Genomic DNA, 22,312 nt, shown 5'->3' on the forward strand with positions numbered 1-22,312 from the left:
TAGAATTAAAAGCTAATTATAATCATATATGCAAGAAAAACAAGTAGAAAGTTTTTGGTTTGCCATGTAAGGTTATTATTAAAAAAATTAAAGAAGAAACAAATAAGTAAAAGTGTATGGAAAAAGGGGAAAAAATAAAAATAAAAATAAAAATAAAATAGGTGTTAAGTCAATTTCTTGTTTGGTTGACATGGCGGAAATGAATTGGTGAAGAAGAATATAGGACCCCACCGAAAAAGGGAGGGCGCACGTTGCAATGAATTCTTGAGTTTCTGTTGCCATCTGATCCCGCCACCAATCTTTCCGAAACTTATGTTCTTTCTCCGATAATTATTTTCCATCAGACGCTGTCGGTTTCTTGTTACACGGATCATAATGGCGTCCACTTATCGCGATCGGACGTTGGAGTTCCGATCACTCTCCGAGACTCTCAAGAAGATCGGAGGAACCACTGCCGTTAATCATGCTGAAAATCTCCCAGCTCCATCCAAATCTTCGCCACCCTTATCGTCTAGATCCGAATTCAACAAGAAGGCGTCGCGGATCGGGTTGGGAATCCATGAAACTTCTCAGAAGATTGCTAGGCTAGCCCAGTGTATGGTCTCTTGTCTTTTCATTTCTGTAAGACCCTTTTTTTTTTTTTTTTTTGGTTCCTTATTATTCTTTTAGTATATTTGTTGTGATTCTGTTTGGTTGCTGAGAAAATGAGGGAAAATGATACAAGATTGAATCACAAGTTATTTGCTGGTTTTTAGGAAATTGATAAATTGAAATCAATTAATCCGTTATTAAAGTATGTTAGAAAAACAAAAAATAAAAAAGTGAGATTTAGATGCTTAAAAAGAGAATTTTGAGTATAATTTTGATTTTCTAGTGTAACATGGTCTTACAATTAGTAATCAGTTCTTTATATTTAATTTTGATTTCGGTACCTGGTTGGAAGCACTTTTCTGCATCCCCTTCCCAGATTTTCCTTTAATTAAAAAATCCAGTCCCTGAATTGTCAAAGTATCATTACAATTGAGTCTGAAAGAATTTCAGATTTCTAATAGCTGCATGGTTTTTCATTGATAGCTAAGCTCCGGGTCTCTTGCTTTGTCTTTGCTCTAATTTGCAGTGGCAAAAAGGTCATCGATGTTCGATGATCCAATCGTGGAAATACAGGAATTAACCGTGTTGGTAAAGAATGACATTACGGCACTCAATGTAGCTCTTACAGATTTGCAGACCATTCAAAACATGGAGATTGCTGATGGTAATTACTCTGAGGATAAAGTTGTTCACTCAACAGCTGTTTGTGATGACTTGAAGAGCAGACTGATGGGAGCCACAAAGCAGCTTCAAGATGTGCTAACCACCAGAACCGAAGTTAGTGCTAACTTGATTTGTAACTGTATGCTGCTTACCATGTCATTTTACTTCCTTTTGCATCCTTGTTTTCTATGTCTTTTGACCCCCACAGAATATCAAAGCTCATGAGAACAGGAAGCAAATATTTTCCGCAAATGCATCCAGAGAAGACCAGTTCAAGCAGCCTGCTAGAACTGTGACTGAGCCTCCCCCTTGGTCGAGTTCATCAAACACATATGGCAGTGCCCAACCACCAGTGTGAGTATCTTATTTCTCTCCTCTCTATACTCTATGATGTAGGACAGGTGGAGAAGGAAAGAAACTGAAAATTAAAAGATAGGCTCTAGCATCACACTAAAACAATTTGAGGAATCACTCCTAAAATCCTTAGACATCACAGCTAATCCTTAGGCATCACACCGAAGTTTGGTTTGCATCACATAAAACCAGAGAAATAACTCAGAAAAATATTTGTATTATTAATAAACTTGTCTAACAGAGTTACAAAGACACCTATTTATAATAAAACCATTTAACAACATAAGGAAACTAAAGGTAAGATACCCTAATTAAATAAGGAAACTAAATAATAAAACTTCCTTAAAACAAAAGAAAACTAAAAAAAAAAAAAAAAAAAAAAACTTATAAATATAATAATATTAAAACCCTAGTAATCAAATAAACATAATAATATTAAATGTAATCTCCATCATTTTCCATCACTCTGTCAAGGATATTAAACCAAACATCCAGTAAAACTATAGTTGCTGTCGTAGCCAAGTATTTTCAGAGCCATTTTGGCCATTGTACTGAGAAAAGGTTGAATGCTTACGGTCAAGGTTCTGAAATGAATTCTCTTTTCTGGAGTATGTTGGTTGGTAATTTATTTATAAGTTGTATGAAACAGTATGCATATTTATGTACTTATTGATATAATGCATCTTAGCACAGGCAAAGTAAGGTTTTCTCTATGGATTTGAAGCGATTAAAAAGTTCTTCTTCCTCAATGTACGCTCTTCTTTATTAATGAAGCTCTAAGATCATGGCTGAAATCTTTCAAAGAATTTTGGTTTAAAATTTCTCAGTTATTAAAATTCTCAATAATGGTTCTTTTGCTGATTTTTTGGCTCTTCCTTCTTCAAATTCATTGAGTCGGTACATTCTCTTAATTTTGAGTAATATTAGAAATGTGGCCTTCCATAGTTCAATTACTGGTATATGACTACATCTTTCTTCCGCCAGATTACCATCAAATGGAGGTCAAGTTGGCAGCCAACTAAGGTACGTCAGTGGCTCTTCAAAGCGATCCTTTTTTTCTTTAATTTTTGGTCCACTCTTTTTTGGTGATTTTACCTTCATTGAGTCACTTCTTTATGCAATTATTTGCACATATAGGCTACACATTCACATGATATAATTTCATGCATACTACACATTCACATGATATAATTTCATGCATACTTCTACTTTCTGTTCTCATCATTCATGCATACTTGTCTAAATATGTGTTGGAGCCACATTAGTTTGTGATTGTGTTAAATAGTCCAATTTTGGCCTTTCAATTTTTGTGCTTTCAATTAATTGTTGTGCAATAATGTATGAAAAGATTTTCCTCCAATATGAACAGAGAAAGAGAATGCAGCACAAAGAAGCTCATGAAAGTAGTTTCTAAGAGCCCTTCTTTCTTCCTGCTGAAAACACACATGTGGGAGAAGTTAAAAAGGAGTTGTTCTGGGAAGCATGCTTCTTGGTTTGAGAATCTGCCTCCCCAATAGTAGTCTAATCGTTTAGGGAGCATAGCAAAATGATTATAGTAACAATAAAGATACAGATACCTTATGGAATTTCCAGTGACATGGACTATGTCATCCATATTTTCAATTTCAGCAATCTTAATGCTAACTACAACAGCACTGTTTTCTATTTTATTTCGAGATTGCATGTCAAATAGCCATATAGGGCTTTAGCAACATGTAGAGTACAATGAAAATTAAGACTGGAAATATTTAGATTGCAATGGCTAAAATATATGTCATTTGATAGCTTGTGTTAGCAATAACATTTAAAACTGCTGAGTGGAATTCTGCATTCTGCATTCTGAATTTTGAGATTGCAATTAATTGTATATTGCTCGAAGCATAAACATGTATAGCTTAGTATATTTGATGGTTCACAATTGCTTCTATAAACATTGTTAATCCAGACGAAGGTTAGCTGTAGATAGCCCACCATCCCAGCAGATGGAAATGTCCATGTTGCAGCAAGTGGTTCCTCGGCAAGAAAATTATATGCAAAGCAGGGCTGTCGCTCTTCACAATGTGGAATCTACAATTTCAGAACTTGGTGGAATTTTTACACATTTGGCTACCATGGTTGCACAGCAAGGGGAACTAGCTATCAGGTTTTTCTCTTTTTGTTAGTTCATGGTGAATGTTTCATTAAATGCGGAAGTTCTTATTACTCTAAGGAAATACCAACCATGAAGCTTGGTATTACATGTACATTATTTACACTCATGTTTTATGCACCATCATTATGTTGGGCAGTACTAAATCCAACCAATTGACATGAACAGGATTGATGATAACATGGATGAGTCATTGGCAAATGTTGAAGGTGCACACAGTTCTCTACTGAGGCATCTCAACCAAATATCATCTAATAGGTGGCTGCTTATTAAGATATTTGCCGTTCTAATTCTTTTCTTGATTGTGTTCCTCTTCTTTGTGGCTTAAAAATCAGTACTGAAACCAAGCCGCAGATACTTGCTGTGTGACACACGTTTGTTCTGAAGGAGTAAGTGAGGCTAGATTTAGTGGGAATCTCAATTTGTTAATTTTTGGATAAAGCTTGTAGAAAGGTGGTAAGATTGTTTAGAAGAGCATATACTTGAATTTATGTCGGTATAGGATCATATATATATATACACCAAAAATCCATCCGAAAATTGTGTCTGCTTTGATAATTTGATATAAAGCTCTCACATGAGTATTAATCAGTTACATTATTATCTTTCCCAAGTGTATATGTTTATACTTGCACAGAATTATGTAAAAAGTTGGTGCTTCTTGAGGGATTTGAATATTTGATTTCTTTGGGTCATCGAAAATGCCCTCAGATGATGGATGGCCGTCAGATTTTCCAGTAGGCACGTTCTTGGGAACTATGAATGAGACTTTTCCATCAGGTAAAATTGGAGACTTATAAAATGTAGATTTCAAATTTCACTGACCTGGTTAGGTTTTCTTTTGGGTGGTAAATTATTGAGATTTACTAAGTAGCTCATCTATATGACTGTTCCCAGGAAAACTCTTTTGTCATTCATGCAAATTTAAAATGGAATACTGTCTTTTGATTCAAATCATATGAGTTCATATGGCAATCCATGCCCCACCTGCATTATTTGGGTGTTCCTCATGTTTATAGGTTGTTCGGACGGATTATGTTGCATTTGATTATGAAATTTACACGGATAATATGATTTAGTTGTAACGTGGTGCTCGCTACGTTCAACGAGATAAATTTTGGAGCTTTTTACCAGTAATGCTGGCCGACTGAAAGTGTTAGGAAATATAGAACTTGCTGCATAGCAGGTCGGCACATTGAATATTGGACTTCTTTTTTATTCTTTATTATTATTTTTATTTTTATTTTTATTTTTTATTATTTATTTTTTGGAAATGAAATGTTGGACTTTTTTAAAAAGATTAAACGAATATAATATGATTTTTTTTGGTGAATATACTTAACGTTGATTAGTATTTCGATTTTTGATCTCCATCATGAACGAATATCTTATTTATTTATTTATTTATTATTATTATTATTATTATTATTTCTGACCGAGTTAAGTGACCAAATTTATTTATTTATTTATTTTTTGGATGTGTGTGCGCGCGTGCCCGAGCAAGAGCGAGAGAGAGAGAGAGAGAGAGAGAGAGAGAGAATAAGTGGCCACTGGCTTGTTTCATCAAGAAGCTAAGAGTTATTCGCCAAAAAAAACTAAGAAGGTGGCGTATCTTAGAAATTCATGTACTCTAGGGAGACCCATAACAACATAACAAGGGAGATTAAAAAGTCTATAGAACACCAATTAAGCACTTAAAAAGCAGTGAAGTAAATATCGATGTCGATGAAAATATCGAAGGTATGAATTTACAGAAATATCGATGGAAATATCGATAAGATTATGGAAACTGTAAATTTTTAATTTAAAATACAAATTTTGAGATATAAAATAATTAATATAATAAAATAATATAAAAATTCAATAATTAGAGTACAATAATAATAAAATATAATAAAATACTCATCTAATTAAATATATATATTAAAATCTTATATATTATATAACAAAAAAACTAACAATATTATTTATTTATTTTTAAATAGATAAAATTAAATTTATTAAAAAAATATATAAAATTAAATTAAACACTAATATAAAAAAATATAAAAATGTATATTAAAATATTATCATAGTAAAAATCAAACATATTAAAAATGATAACTAAAAGCAATAACATGAATTAGATGAGGTAAAAGCTAAAAATATAATTGAATTAGTTGCTTCTCACTTTTTCATACCACCACGACAAATCACCATCACATAGATTTTTATTTATTTTTTTATTTTATTCTTTCTCTTTCCTTCCCCCACGTGAAAGAAAGATTTCTTTCTTATCTTTTTTTCTTTTCTTCTTTCTCTTTATTTCTTTCTTATCTTTTTTTCTTTTCTTCTTTCTCTTTCCCTTCCCTCACGTGGAAGAAAGATTTCTTTCTTATCCTTTCTTCTTCTTCCTCTCTTCCCTTCGTTTTCTTCCTCCCTCTCTTCTGTGCCAGATCAGTTAACAACCAAAAACAAAAAAAACCAAAATTTCCAATTTCGGCCCTCTCTTTTCTCTTCTCTTCTCTTCTCTTCTCTTCTCTCTGTGTATCCCCATCTTTTCCCCCTTCAGTTTTTCTCCGACCGATTACCACAAACCAAACACACACACAAATCAACACAAACACATCCAACCAGTCCGGCCGACATATCCCAGAAATTTCCACCTTTTCCTGTCGACAACCGGCCGATCTTTCCATCTTATCCACCCAAAACCCGAAATCTTCACCGACAATGGACGATTCCGTCGACTTCCATCGATTTCGGCGACAAATCGACGACACGCGTGCAAGAAACTTCTTCCCCCCCTTAGGTGTCGAATGGGATCGACAACGGAAACTGTCGCCGACATTTCCACTGTCTCAACGATTTTTGCTTCCCTGCTCGAAAGGACATTGAGAGCATTTCAAAGAAACCCAACCTTCTGGTCCCATGGTCAAGTGGGTGAGTCGTAACCACTATACCACAGGCTCAAGAAGAGACAGCCAAAAAAAAAAACCAGTAGAGCATTTTAAAGGACTTTTTCAAATGTCTGATACTCTTTATTTTGGGAAATAATTTTAAAAGTGAATATGTATCTTATATAACTGGTATATATATATATATATATATATATGTATATATATATATATATATGTGTGTGTATATATGTACATATGTGTGTATATATGTACATATACATCTAGTACCACATTTTATTTAGTATTTAACATGTAACTTATTTAATATTAAAATTTTAAATAAGAAAGTAAACTCATCCAGGCATATCAAATGATCCTGTGATATTAAAAAAAGAAAAAAAGAAACAAATGAGGATTTTCCTTAAGAATAGACTTCAAGGGATTATTTATTTCAATTTTTTATTTCAATGTTATAATATTTTAATTTAAGATAGCATAAATTCTTATACCATTATTATATATATATATATATATATCACCATTACTATGGTATTTGAAAGATAACCTACATTAAAAAAAAAAAATATATATATATATATATATATAGGATATATAAGTAAAACAATAAATGTTTATAAAATAATAAATAAATAGAATAAATAAAGAGAGTTATTTGAACATTTTAAAATTCCATTCTCTATTTTAAAAACTAATTTTGGTAATAGAGAAAATACTTTTTATTTTATTTACCAATTTTTTTTTTTCATTTTAAAAAGTCCCTTAAAAATACTATAAGCATTTGTTTTGGAATTCAATAATAATAAAACATAAATAAATAACCAATTGTTGTGGAATAAGAAAAATGCTTTCTAAAACACCAATACGGCTGTCTAAAACTTTACATAACAGTGCAATATCATTGATATTTTTAGTTGATTGAATTGTATGTACACGTAAGGAGATTGTCCTGTATAAAAGTATAATAAAAATGGGAAATACAGTGATGATTAATATAATTTTGTATTTAAAAACTTAAAATGTCACGGTAGAAAGGTTTTAAATTAATTCTCTAGCCTCTATCGCTTACAGTTTTTTGATGGTAGTTCATTCTACGATGGATTAAAATGCAAATTGTTGGAAACTAGGGGTGATCTTGTACCGAAAATCCTAAATATTAATATTTTTTAAAAATAAAATAAATATTTTCTTTTTCTGATTATTATTGAATGGTTAGCGGAGACACGTGGCTCATCAATATTCGTAATCCGTTTTGCGCGGGCTAAAAACCAAAACCAAAAAACAAAAAAAACAAAAAACAAAAAACAAAAAAAAGGCGTGAGATATTTTTCACTTCATCTGGGTTTCTTGTCCAAGGATAAGACTCAGACAGAATCAGAGCTTCAAAGTTTTTGGAACAAAAAGCCTCTCTTTTCAATTTCAACCTCTCTCATTCTCACCCAAGCCCTCAACTCAGACCTCCAATGTCGAAAGTGTTTCGGCAAAACTAGAGCTTTTCGTTTAAGTCTAACCGGCAAAATGAACTGTCCGGCAACTTTTCCTGGGAATTACTCACCCTTTTCTCCGCGCAGCAGCTCTAGCTGTGATCTTCGTTTACAGCCTTGTTTGGCTCCCTGCATATTAGTTTTCAACCAAAACGGTGTGTTTGGAGCGGATTGAAATTCCACCAGGTTTCAAGGTGATCTTTTTCGATGATTAGTTTGCAAAGCAATCAAATTTGGTTATTTTCTTCTTTACTTCCATTTTCACGCCCCCACCGCCCTTCTTCTGTTAGTCATGGAACCAAACATTCCTTTCACTCAGTCTTTTCCCCAAAAGCTTCTCTTTCTTTCTCTACCACCCAAAACCCCCACCAAAGAGACTCTCTCACTCTACCCAACGATGCTATTCGCGTACCCTCTTTGCTTGAAGAGATCAACAAGCTGTGCGAATCAGGAAATCTAATCGAAGCTCTGAACTCTGTGCAAGAAGATTCTCATAATGCTGCTTCCAGTTCAGAAGGCAGAGCAGAGGCCATGGGTGTCTTATTACAGGCCTGTGGACGCCACAAAGATATCGATACCGGCCGCAAAGTCCACGAGATTGTTTCGTCGTCGACCCAGTTCAGCAATCACTTCGTTCTCAACACCCGTCTTATTACCATGTACTCCATGTGTGGTTCTCCCTCGGATTCTCGTTCTGTTTTCAATGGGTTACAGAGGAAGAACTTGTTTTTGTGGAATGCACTCGTTAGTGGGTATGCAAGAAATGAGCTTTATGATGAAGCAATTGATATATTTATCGAGTTGATCTCGTCCACGGAGTTTAAACCCGATAATTTTACTTTGCCATGTGTAATTAAGGCCTGTGCCGGAGTTTTGGATGTGGGTTTAGGGCAGGTGGTCCATGGGATGGCAATGAAGACGGAACTGATTAAGGATGTCTTCGTAGGTAACGCATTGATTGCTATGTATGGGAAATGTGGGCATGTGGATACGGCAGTCCAAATGTTTGATTCTATGCCGGAAAGGAACTTGGTTTCTTGGAATTCAATGATACGTGGATTTTCTGAGAATGGTCTTTCTCAAGAGAGTTACAATTTGTTAAGGGGGATTTTGGAGGGTGAGGAAGGTTTCATACCAGATGTTGCTACAATTGTGACTTTGTTACCAGTTACTACTGGGGAAGGAGATGTAGCCATGGGTATGGTAATTCATGGTTTGGCGGTGAAATTGGGGCTGAGCGAGGAACTGATGGTGAACAATGCCTTGATGGACATGTATTCAAAATGTGGATACTTATCTGATGCCCGAATTTTATTTAGTAAGAATGATAAGAAAAATGTGGTCTCATGGAATTCCATGATTGGAGGTTTCTCAAGGGAAGGCGATGTCTTTGGAACATTTGATCTTCTCCGAAGGATGCAGATGGAAGAGGAGAATGTGAAGGTGAATGAAGTCACTCTCTTGAATGTGTTACCAGCTTGTTCAGAGGAAGTGGAACTGGAGAGCTTGAAGGAACTTCATGGTTATTCCATGAGACATGGGTTTCATTATGATGAATTAGTAGCCAATGCTTTTATTGCAGCCTATGCCAAGTGTGGATCATTGAGTTATGCTGAGAATGTGTTTTATGGTATAGATATCAAGACAGTAAGCACTTGGAATGCACTTATTGGAGGCTTTGCTCAAAATGGTGATCCAAGGAAAGCATTAGATTTTTACTTTAAAATGAAATATGCTGGCCTGGATTCTGACTCGTTTAGCATCGGTAGTCTCCTTTTAGCTTGTTCCTATCTTAAAGTTCTCAAGTATGGCAAAGAGATTCATGGATTTGTGGTACGTAATGGGTTAGATTTGGATATGTTTATTGGTATCTCACTAATGGCCCTTTACATTACTTGCAGTAAAGTATTATCTGCTCGTCTGTTATTTGATAGAATGGAAGACAGGAGTTTAGTGTGTTGGAATACAATAATTTCTGGTTATGCACAGATAGGACTTCCTGATGAAGCTATCAATCTTTTTCGCAAAATGTTTTCTGATGGGGTCCAACCATCTGAGATTGCCATAATGAGTGTGCTTGGGGCTTGTTCACAACTATCAGCATTGCGTTTGGGAAAAGAATTACATTGCTTTGCTTTAAAAGCTTATCAAATGGAAGACATGTTTCTTGCTTGTTCTGTCATAGATATGTATGCAAAAAGTGGTTGCATAGAACAATCTCGGAGAGTTTTTGACAGGTTAACGGAGAAAGATGTGGCATCATGGAATGCTGCAATTGGAGGATATGGAATTAATGGACGTGCAAATGAGGCCTTGGAGCTTTTTGAAAACATGCAAAGAATGGGGCTGAAGCCAGATGACTTTACATTTATCGGACTTCTAATGGCATGTAGTCATGCTGGATTAGTTACAGAGGGACTAAAATATCTCACCGAAATGCAAATTTTATACGGAACAGAACCAAAATTAGAGCATTATGCTTGTGTAGTGGACATGTTAGGTCGGGCTGGTAGATTGGAAGAAGCTTTGAAGCTGATAAATGAGATGTCTCAGAAACCAGATGCTAGAATGTGGAGCTCACTGCTTAGTTCTTGTAGGAGTTATGGTGATTTGGCTATAGGGGAAAGCATTGTAAGCAAGTTGATAGAATTGGAGCCTGATAAGGCAGAGAATTATGTATTAGCATCAAATTTATATGCTGGATCAGGGAAATGGAATGATGTGAGGAAAATACGGCAAAGGATGAAGGAGATTGGCCTTCAAAAAGAGGCTGGACGCAGTTGGATTGAACTTAAGGGGAAAGTTTATAGCTTTGTTGTTGGAGATAATTCATTTCCGGAGGCTGGGGAGATTAGAGAGATGTGGAGAAGATTAGAAGAAAAGATAAGCAATTTAGGATACAAACCCAACACAAGCTGTGTACTCCATCAATTGAAAGAAGAAGAGAAGATTGAGATATTGAGAGGCCACAGTGAGAAGCTTGCAATTTCTTTTGGATTGTTAAAGACGAGTAAAGGATCTACTCTGAGAATCTGCAAGAATCTTCGAATTTGTGCAGATTGCCATACTGCGGCCAAGTTGATATCTAAAGTTGTTGATAGAGAGATTATTCTGAGAGACAACAAGCGGTTCCATCAGTTTAAAGATGGCTTTTGTTCTTGCGGAGATTATTGGTAGATATTTGATTATGGGGAATGCAGGAGCTCTCATAAATCCCCATATATATATATATATATGTGTGTGTGTGTGTGTGTGTAAATATATATTTTAAAAACTCAGAGTCCGCTCGTTAGAATCCATTGTACGAACATTTCATTACGAACTACCTGTAATTCTCAATTTGGACGTCTTTAGAGAATAAGTATGTCAAAAAAAAAAAAAAAAAGTTTAAATAAAGTTAATTAAAAATATAGATTAAAAAAATTTTCAACCCTTCAAGTTAAACTTTTAGGGGAAAAAAAAAAAAAAACATTTAAAGTTAATTTAATTTTATTAAAGGTATAAACATCATTAGGTAGCCCTCCAAAGTTGTGGATGATTTATTAGATATTTTATCTAAAACTCAAGGGATGTAAATAAAATATTTCCTTTGTTAAAATTTGATTGATAATTTATTTTTCTTATATGGCAATCAATATGGAAGACGTGGCTCTATCACATAGGATTTTTTTATCATAAGATTTTCACATCATCTTTACTATATCGAAACTCTCCCAAAAATATATGTTTAAAATATATTTTGTCTAAAGTTTGAAAAATTATTTGTTTTAGATAATAAAATTTTGGACTCAAAATGAAAATCTTAAGTTAAAAACAAAATCCACATGAATTAAATTGTTTATCAATTTTATTTACTAACTAGAAACTCAATAACGCCACATATATTAACTTGTTTATCAATTTTATTATTACAATTTGGGGATAGAGAGATCTTATTTACCAATTGACGTAGAAATATTTTGTTTGTTTGTATTGAATATCACTTATCCATTATTTATCCATTTTTAGTTTCTATTAATTTTCAAGTCCTTAATCTTTTATCCCATCATTTACTATAAATTAGCCAAATAAACTTGGTATGCAAGTTTGTATATATGGAGCATTCCTAAAAAATAAAAAAAATCTTTTATGACATAATAATTTTTTATAAAAAGCAAATATTAAATATCTAATAATGTAAAACAAAAAAAATAGAATAAGAAAATTGTTACAAGCAAATGATTATATAATGCTTTACAAAATTGATCTTTGAGAGATAATTCTCACTTTATTATGGAAGATATGTTGATGTGGATATTAAAAATAAAATCCACATGTTGTTATGGTAATTTAGGGTTTGTTTGAAAATTATTGAACACTTCTTCTCCATAAAGTAATTCATAATAATAAGATATTCAATGATTTTGGACCTATTTGGTATTTCTTTTAGAATCACTAAATAAATAATTTAAACGAAATCACTAAAAAGAACTATAAATTTTTCTTGCCAAGATTTTAGGAAGACCATTTAGGTTCCGTTTGAGACTGATTGAAGCTTCAAAATTGATTATTAAATAATCTAAAGATAAAATAAGTGTTTGATGAAATTTAATAATTCGGATCTATGCAAATTTATATTCTCTGATAGTTGTTTTTGAGAAACAACAAAAAACTAACTTTTAAAATTTTGATTTTAGCTTCTTCAATTATTTATAATTAAAATATCAAATTTAACCCTTACTAAAAAGTTAATCATATTTGTCTTAAATCTATTGATATTCTACTAAACAACCTTACTATTAATATTTTTTATTCTTCATTTTTTTTCCATTTACGATATATATATATATATATATATATATATATATATATATATATATATATATATATATATATATATATATATATATATATATATATATTTGGGATTTACTATAATTGTGGTAAAAAAAAATGTTAAATATTTAGTAATATATGCCATAATAATAAAAATATAATACTACAAGTAAAGAGATAATAAAAAATAAAGTATTTTATAGTCATTATATATCATAACAACAATTAAACATTATTATTTACTGTATTCTTAAATATTGATTTTTAATTGTACAGTAAATAGTTTACCAAACACTTAACCGATTAATTCTACAGCACAATTAAAGTTGATTTTCTTAGAAGTTACAGCAACACCAAATTAAATTTTATTCCCTTTGTAGCACTTTTAGAGCCCTATGAATCATTCCCAAACGCAATCTTAAATGATATTACATTTTTTGTCTTAAAAAAAGCAAAAAAAAAAAAAAAAAAAAATTGATTAGCATGTAAGACCAAATAGGTCTGCAAAGATAAATGAATATAATTAAATAAAAATGACATTATTTAGTGCAAAATCGAATTGGAATGAGTTCGAGGACAAGTTAAGAATTATCTTCCCAGGTTATATATATAATATAAATTTAATAACTCCCTATTTGACCCTATGGAATAGCCCACTGGGGTTGCAGGACAATTCCCTTGTCCTTCAAGGAAACTTTATGCCTAAACTATAATTATATTATAATCCATCTCAATTAAGGTACGATGACGACATCGCAACCAAAATAGTTTTTAGTATTTAAATTCTTTCTTCTAAACTAACCATTGAAGCTCTTTAACCGGCACCACAATGACACCCTACAGGCCTTCTAAAGGTGTTTTTCCTATTTTTAAGGTTTATAGATTCATCAATGTTAATGGAAGATAGCAATCTTTAACCGTTGATTTTTATATCAATATCTCCCATTTTATTCTGAAATACGAGGTGAATACAATAAAAATTGGACACATATGGGCTAATCTATTTAGTTTTATATGAAAATCTTTTTTCTCTAATTTTTAAAATTAAAAAGTAGAATACCTAATATGAGAAAGTAAAAGAGTAGCCAATTAAATTAAGATGGAAAAAAAAATGTAAATTTCATTTTCATTGTTCACATCACTAACTTTCTTATGAAATCAATTTTGTTTGTATATATGTATTGATATAGAAGAAGAAGCCTCTTGTTATTAAAGTCAAATATACATTTAGTTAAATTTTGTATTCAAATTATTTTTTGCTATGTACGAATAGTCATTCCAAAGAATAAAAAGATAAGAAAAGGAAATCATCAATCATTTTCCTCGATTATGTCAATGCATTGTATCCAATTATTTACCAAAAAAAAAAAAAATGGATTGTATCCAATGAATAGCGTAAAAATATAATCTTTTATTTTTTAATTCTTCTATTGTATTTTTCTAAAATTTTTTAATACTTGCTTCCCATGTATGCTACAATAAATACGGTAGCTTTGTATCATTTTTTTATATGCTATTGATGTTCATCTATTCTGCAGATGTTCTTTACCTAATATTCAAAGAATTAAAGATATTTTTTTTTTTGGATTAGAGAATTCTTTCTGGACAATTAATCAATTGGGATAAATTTATCATTAAATTCAGAAAGTCTATCAATTCATCTCGGTAGATTAAGATTGATCATAGAGGGCATCTCCAAAATTAATCATCTTAAGAAGATAGCTGATCATATCCCTCGTCACTTTGAAGCTTGGAAAGGACATGCTCTTTCTTATGTAGGTCGGGTTTGTCTCATCAACTATGTGATTACTTCATCTTTTACTCACTCTTTCATGATTTATCATTGGTCAATATCTCTTGTGAAATCTTTGAATAAAGGCTATGAAAAATTTCTTCTAGTTAGGTTCCATAAATATTGGGAAACATGTAACTGTAGCTTGGGAAGCATATTGTCTCCCTTTGAAGAATGGGGGTTTAGATCTTAAGAAATTTCACTTTTTAATTAGGCTTTATTAAGCAAGCTTGTTTGGAATGTGATGACTTCTTCATTTGTATTTTGATTTCTATGGGTTTGGTTCAAAGACAAATTTAACAAGAACACCAAATTCATGAAGATATTTTTAAAGATTTGTTTGGATCATTAGTAACAAAACTAAGTTGAGGTTTTGGCAAGACAATAGGCTTGGTAAGCCTATTATTGAGCTTCTTGATGCTGCAACTTGTATATGTGTTAGGATCTGATGGTTCTTGGCATTTTTCTTTGAAGTTCAAATCCACTTTTCCTTTGCTTGCTTCGTTTAATTAAGGAGATCTTTGATGACAATTTAGTTTGGAAACATTTTTAATTTGGTGATATTAGCTATAAAGAGATGCATTCTCACTTTCTGGGTTTTGTTCAGGTTGTTTGTTGAGTCAAGCATGTTTTGGATAAGCATGTCCCTCTTTCTCATTCATTCTTTCTCTTTCTCATTCATTCTTTTGTTGGAGGCTCTCTCTGGATCATCTTCCTATTGATGGTACTTCGATTCAGCTCAAATTTAGTATGGTTTCTCAATGTTATTTGTGTCATAAAGTGGTTGAAGATCTTTTTCAACTTTTTATTGCATGTCCTTACTCATCAGCTATATGGAAGTTTATTACTAAATTGTTTGGTTTCAGACTTAACTTATCAGGCCCACCTCTTTTAGTCTTCGAAAAGGCTATGGACATTTCGATGAGCTCTCAAATTCATTTTCTTTGGCAAGTAGCAATTATTGCTGCTTTTATTATTATTTGGTTTGTAAAAATCCAATGTTATCATTCAAACTTCCTTTCCTCCATAGCTCAAACTTCTGTTTTGTGGCAGTAAAGCCACTTCTTGGCCATTAAGTATTTTGACAAGTCAAAGACGATGGAAGGCTGGCTATTTAAAAAAAAAAAAAAAAAAAAAAAAAAAAAAAAAAAAAAAAAAAAAAAAAACCAATCAAATCAAGCTGTAACAGGAGAATACTGATTCAATTTTAACACTCCACTGCCTCTTTTTTACCACCTTATACACCTATATATATGTATCCCTATACTTTGCAAAATTTATTCCATTTTTGGTGTGAGATATACATGGAAATAGAGAGAAAGAAGGAGAGTATTAGATCGAGAATTTTTCTAAATACCTATGTCTTTTCTTTGTAAGGGAGAGTGTGTGTTTTCTCATATTATAAGAGAGAATGAATTGTCAATTGTGCTCTTTTTACTTTAGAAAGAAATTATTATATTCTTTTGCTATTATAAAATTCTTTTACAATTGCCAATTATTTTGTGTATATTTTATTTGACTATTTTACACACAAACTTCTCATTTTTATAATTTCTACTTTAGCAGTAATTGTGTGTCCTATACCATAAAATCCTAACAGTGGTATCAGAGTTTGGTTTATAGCCAGTTTTTCATGCTACAGTGAGATCGAATTAGTGGAAAAGAGACACATTTAACAATGGCGACAAAGTAAGAAAGAGAAAGTTCAATGAGAATAAAAGTAGTTTTAAGAAGAGATAACTGCTTGGCAGCAATTAAAGATAGGCCCACAGAGATTCTTGACGATGGCAAGTGGAGTGAGATGGATGGCAATGCTATTGCTAATCTGCACCTAATACTAGCCTACGAAGTATTGTCAAGCATGGTAGAGAAAAAGACAGCAAAAGAGATATGGGATATGCTGACAAAATTGTATGGGATCAAAACACTACATAACAAAATATTCTTAAAGAGAATGTTTTACACTCTTGGATGATGGAGTCAACTATTGTGACTGCCCGCATCAACACCCTCAATACTTTATTTTCATAGCTCATAGCAATAGGGCATAACATAGACACGGGTGAACATGCTGAAATTCTACTTCAAAGTCTACCTAATTCGTATTATCAACTCATTGTCAACTTAACCAACAATATAGAAATTTTAGTCTTTAATGATATTGCAGTTGCAGTTATTGAAGAAGAAAGTCGACACAAGAGCAAAGAAGATAGATTAGGAAGCTAACAACATGTTAAAGCTTTAACGATGACAAAAAGGAGATCAACAAAACGTGGTCCCAATGGGAGTCAAAATAAAAATAGATCAAAATTCAGAAGTAATGTCAAATGTCATCATTGTGGCAAAAAATGGCACTACAAAATGGAGTGTTGGCTTCTCAAAAAGAATGAAGAAGCGAAGCGAAAAGGTGCTGAGTAGTCAAAAGTTAAAGTTTGTGTGGTAAGTACCTCGAATGATGGTGAAATTTTATACAGTGAAGCAACAATAGTTGGTGAAGGTAGAAGAAGATTCGCTGATATTTGGCTTATGGACTTAGATGCAACATGGCATATGACCCCTTAGAGAGAATGGTTCAATCAATATGAACCTATCTCAGGAGGATCTGTATTACGGGAAATGATCATACCATGGAGATCGTTGGTATTGGTACCATCAAATTGACCTGAAGAAAAATCTATTATCTTTTGGATAATTAGATAATAGTGGATGTAAAACCCATATTTAAGATGAGATCATGCAAATAGTTAAAGGTGCGGTTGTGGTGATAAAAGTAGAAAAGATAGCTTCAATTTTGTATATGCTTAAAGGAGAAACACAATAAGAAAGAGAAGCATCTAAATCATCAGTGAGTTCTACAGAAGAATCAACAACGATGTGGCATCGTAAGCTTGACCTTATATTGGAACGAGATTTGAAGATTCTCATTGAACAAACACTTTTTCCAAAGCTCAAAAAGGTTTCATTACCCTTTTGAGAGCATTGTGTTACTAGTAAGTAGCATAAAAGTTTAACAGTTCTAATGCTAGAAGTAAAACTATTTTAGAGATGATTCATTCCGATGTTTGGTAAGCACCAATTCTATTCTTAGGAGGTGTAAGATACTTCGTATCTTTTATTGATGATTACTCCAAGAGATATTGGGTGTATTCAATCAAGAGGAAAGCAGATGTATTTATAGTTTTTAAAATATTCAAAGCGCGAGTAGAACATGAATCTGAAAAAAGATAAAGTGTTTGAGGACAAATAATGAAGAAGAATATACTAGTGAAGAATTTGATAGCTTCTGTCAACAATAAGGTATCAAAAGGCAATTCATGGTGGCATACACTCCATAGCAAAATAGGGCAGCAGAGCAAATGAACAGAACCTTATTGGAACGAATAAGAGCGATGTTGAAAACTTCAGGGATGGCCAAGTCATTTTAGGCAGAAGCAATTAAGACCACATGTTATGTGATCAATTGGCTACCATCACTCACAATTGATTTGAAAACGCCAATGGAGATATGGACTGTAAGTCAGCTGATTATTCTCGTTTACATACATTTGGAAGTTCTGTTTTTGTTATGTACAGCACCCAAGAAACATCAAAGCTGGATCCAAAATCCAAAAATATATTTTCTTAGGATATGCTGATGGAGTTAAGGAGTACCATATATGGGATTCAACTGCCCACAAGGTGATAATCAACAAAGATGTTATATTTACAGAAGATAAAATGGAAGAAAATGAAAATGATAGCTGTTCAAAGGATAAAACCAAAAACTACTATAGTTCAAGTTAAAGAAAGACAAGAACAAAAAGTTCTAAATTCTTCTAAAGTAGTACCAGAGCATGAAGAACAAGAGCAAGCTGAATTTTCAACTCCATAAGTTCGATTGTCAACTAAGGGGAGAAGAGAACCAGTTTAGCACTCATAATACATTCTAGAGGGAAATGTTGCACACTGTCTACTAACAGAAGATGGAGAGCCATCAACTTTCCAAGAGGCTACAAAAGGTCTACAAGCTTTTCTGTGGATGGTAGTAATGCAAGAAGAAATTGAAGCTCTCCATAAAAATAAAACATGGGATCTTGTTCCACCACCACAAGGAAGGAAAGCTATTGACAACAAATAGGTTTACAAGATCAAACGAGATAGCAATGACCAAGTGGAACAGTATCATGCTAGATTGGTGGTGAAAGGATTTGCTCATAAAGAAGGTATTGATTTCAATGAGATATTCTATCCTATTGTTTGACTTACAACAGTTCCTGTAATCTTGGCGATGTGCTATATTTGACTTTTATTTGGAGCAGTCGGATATGAAAACTGCATTTCTTATGGAAAACTTGAAAAAGAGATTTATATGCTCCAACCAGGAGGTTTTGAAGAAAAGGAAAGGCAAAACTTGGATTGTAGGTTGAACAAATATTTATACGTTATCAAACAAGCAGCTAGGTATTGGTATAAGAGATTTGATTCCTTCATCATGAGCCTTGGATACAACAAACTTAATTCAAATCTTTATACTTACTACAAGAGATTTGGTAATGATGATTTCATTATTTTGTTGTTCTATGTTGACGATATGTTGGTAGCAGGCCACAACAAAGATTGTATTAAACACTTGAAGGCACAGTTGGCTAGGGAGTTTGAAATGAAGGACTTGGGATGGCAAACAAGATTCTAGGGATGCAAATTTACCAAGACAGAAATCATAGGAAAATTTGGCTTTCTCAAAAGAACTATTAAAGAAAATTTTATAGCGTTTCAACGTCCAAAATTGTAAGCCAATTGTTACCCTTTTTCCTATTAATTTCAAATTATGATCAAGTATGAATCCTAGCAACAAAAATAAGTGGATAGAAATATCTCCAGTACCATATGCATCAATAGTGGTTAGCTTAATGTTCGAGTTTGGTATGCACAAGATCAGACATTGCATAAGTAGTGGAAGTGATTAGTCGATACATAGTGAATTCTGGTAGAGAGTATTGGAATGCTATAAAGAGGATCCTGAGATATGTGAAGAGTACCTCAAATGCTGCATTATGTTATAGAGGATCAGACTTTACTATCAGAGGTCATGTCGATTCAGATTATACAGGTGATCTTGATAAAAGCAAGTCTACCATAGGATATGTGTTTACTCTTGCTAGAGGAGCTGTAAGCTGGGTTTCAAAACTATAGTTTGTCATGGCTACTTCTACAACGGAAGCAGAATATCTTGGAGCTTCTCAAGCTAGCAAAAAGACGATCTGGTTGTAAATGCTACTAGAGGAGCTTGGACATAAACAAGAGAAGATAACTCCATTTTATGATAGTCAAAGCACTTTACATTTAGCAAAGAATCCAGAATATCACTCGAAGACAAAACATATATGAGTTTCGTTTCACTTCATTCGTTAGAAGATGGAAGAAAGAAATGTGGATTTACAGAAAATCCATACTAGCAAAAACCTAGCAGATGTTATGACAAAGCCAATTAGTACTGACAGGTTTATATGCTGTAGATCCTCTATTGACCTAGCAAAAACATAATCAACATGGGAATAAAATGGAGAGTAGAAAGGATAGAAAGGTTATAGAAAAAATGGCTTTAAGTGAAAGATATGTGGCTGAAAGCCACTTCTTGACCATTAAGTATTTTGACAAGTCAAAGGCAGTGGAAGGCTGGCTATTAAAAAAAAAAAAAATCAAGCTGTCATGATTGGTAGTAACAAGAGAATACCAATTCAATTTTAATACTCCATCACCTCTTTTTTACCTCCTTATACACCTATATATATGTATCTCTATAGTTTGCAAAATTTATTCCATTTTTGGTGCGAGATATAGAAGGAGAGTATTAGAGAGAGAATTTTAAAAAGGTTTCTCCTAAATATCTGTATCTTTCCTTTGTAGGGGAGAGTGTATGTTTTTTTTAATTATAAGAGAGAGGGTATTATCAATTGTAATCTCTTTATTTTTTAGAGAAATTATTATATTTCTTTTGCTATTATAAATCATTTTACCACTGCAATTATTTTGTGTGTATTTTATTTAAGTATTTTATACAAAATTCTCATTTCTATAGTTTCCATTTCAGCTGTAATTATGTGTCCTATACCACAATATCCTAACATGTTTTAATTAGAAATTCTATTGAATAGACCAATGTTCTTCACGCAAGTACTATGCACAATTCTATTAGTGATTTGATGATAACTTGGAAGCTTAATATCAAAGTTTTCCCTCTTAAGGGGTCGAATTGAAGTGAATTGAAATCTCCTTGATCCTATAATTAAGATGGAGCAGCAAATGGAAGTCTTGGTCCTATTGGGAGTGGTGGGGTTTTTCGAAATATTCATGGATCTGTTATAGAATGTTTCAGCATTGCTTTGAGTTTTGCCTTTGCCTTTGAAGCTTAATTACATTCCTTTATGCATGCTTTCGAGGTAGTAAAAGAAAGAAAATGGTACATATTTTGAGTGGAATGTGAATTTAAATATGTTGTGGATCTTTTGCAATCTCATTTAAACAAAGTTCCTTGGCAATTTCAGGCTAGATGGTCTCAATGTTTGGCTTTTATTTCCAAAATTTCGTTCAAAGTTTTTGATATTTATCGTGAAGGGATAAAATTGTAGACATTCTTTCCAAGGTCTTTTTTTCTGCTTCTTCCAAGCTTTGGTGGTTGTGTTTACTTGATTTTTGTGTCTCTGCTCATCATAAAGATCTCAGTGGTGGTTAGGTTTATATGTTTTGTTAATTTTGTACTAATCTTTTCACCTCTTGTAAGTTTTCTCTTGTGGGGTTTTTATTACAAGAAGGCTTTAATGATGCTATTTTAGGTGGAGGCCTTGTTATGTACTTTGGTCTGTTCGGTTTTTCATGCTTCGCATCATTTTGATGCATTTTATTTTCTTATCTTTTTATATTTGTCTAGTTCTTGGTTGTTACTTTGAGGGTGCCAATATAATTAATATATCCTAGTAACTCTCCTAGTTCTAGTCAATTTTTTCGACTCTTCAAAAATTTTTAATATTTATTTATATTTATGTTTACATTCTTTATAATTTTAATTTTAAAAAATTGTTTAGGTGTAATTAAATATGTAATTTATTATTTTTAAATTTAACTTATATTATATATATTATTTTATTTTTATTTGATTTTCAAAATATTTGTTATTTATATATTTTAAATATATAGATAATATATCAAGTTCAAAATTCTTGAAAATTATTAAATTTATATTCGATGTTTATCATTATTTGATTTTAAAGAATGACTATTCCTTACAAATTTTGAAAATGAATAGCTTAAAATAAGGGAATAGTACCTTCTTCTTTTTCTTGGAGGGGGATAATTTTTTCGTGGATGAAAGATAAAAGAAGTAACAATAAATTGATAATGAGAAATTGTAATTACGCTGCCAATCTAACTTTATACAATCTCTTTATTTCAAATATACCATAAAACCTTTAAACTTTTTTGTCCTCTTTAATTCTCAGGGTTTTGCTTTCTCCACTTACCAACTACAACCATATGCCGGCAAAAAAATGTTCAGCTTGTTGTTTGGTCTTGTAGCAAAGGCAAGCCACCG

The 22,312-nt window shown here is 32.4% G+C and overlaps 2 protein-coding genes across 4 annotated transcripts; both read left to right on the forward strand.

The window, feature by feature from the left end:
- Positions 1-229: 229 nt before the first annotated feature.
- On the forward strand, positions 230-4,452 carry LOC107413788 (syntaxin-31). 3 transcript variants are annotated; one of them, XM_048470315.2, is made up of 7 exons: positions 230-595; positions 1,118-1,368; positions 1,463-1,608; positions 2,302-2,358; positions 2,593-2,631; positions 3,554-3,751; positions 3,926-4,452. In XM_048470315.2, exons 1-7 carry the CDS (start codon positions 376-378, stop codon positions 4,083-4,085), a joined length of 1,071 nt encoding a protein of 356 aa, XP_048326272.1. In that variant the 5' UTR covers positions 230-375; the 3' UTR covers positions 4,086-4,452. The 3 variants fall into 3 exon arrangements, with proteins under 3 accessions (XP_048326272.1, XP_048326273.1, XP_048326274.1); XM_048470317.2 differs by having other exon boundaries at positions 482-621; XM_048470316.2 differs by lacking the exon at positions 2,302-2,358 and having other exon boundaries at positions 234-595.
- A 3,530-nt stretch (positions 4,453-7,982) lies between these two features.
- Positions 7,983-11,487, forward strand: LOC107413787 (pentatricopeptide repeat-containing protein At1g18485). Its single transcript, XM_016021833.4, has one exon. It carries the CDS (start codon positions 8,346-8,348, stop codon positions 11,313-11,315), a length of 2,970 nt encoding a protein of 989 aa, XP_015877319.3. The 5' UTR covers positions 7,983-8,345; the 3' UTR covers positions 11,316-11,487.
- Positions 11,488-22,312: the final 10,825 nt, after the last annotated feature.

This window comes from Ziziphus jujuba, chromosome 8 (assembly GCF_031755915.1).
Source record: "Ziziphus jujuba cultivar Dongzao chromosome 8, ASM3175591v1".
In the NCBI taxonomy this organism is placed as follows: domain Eukaryota; kingdom Viridiplantae; phylum Streptophyta; class Magnoliopsida; order Rosales; family Rhamnaceae; genus Ziziphus; species Ziziphus jujuba.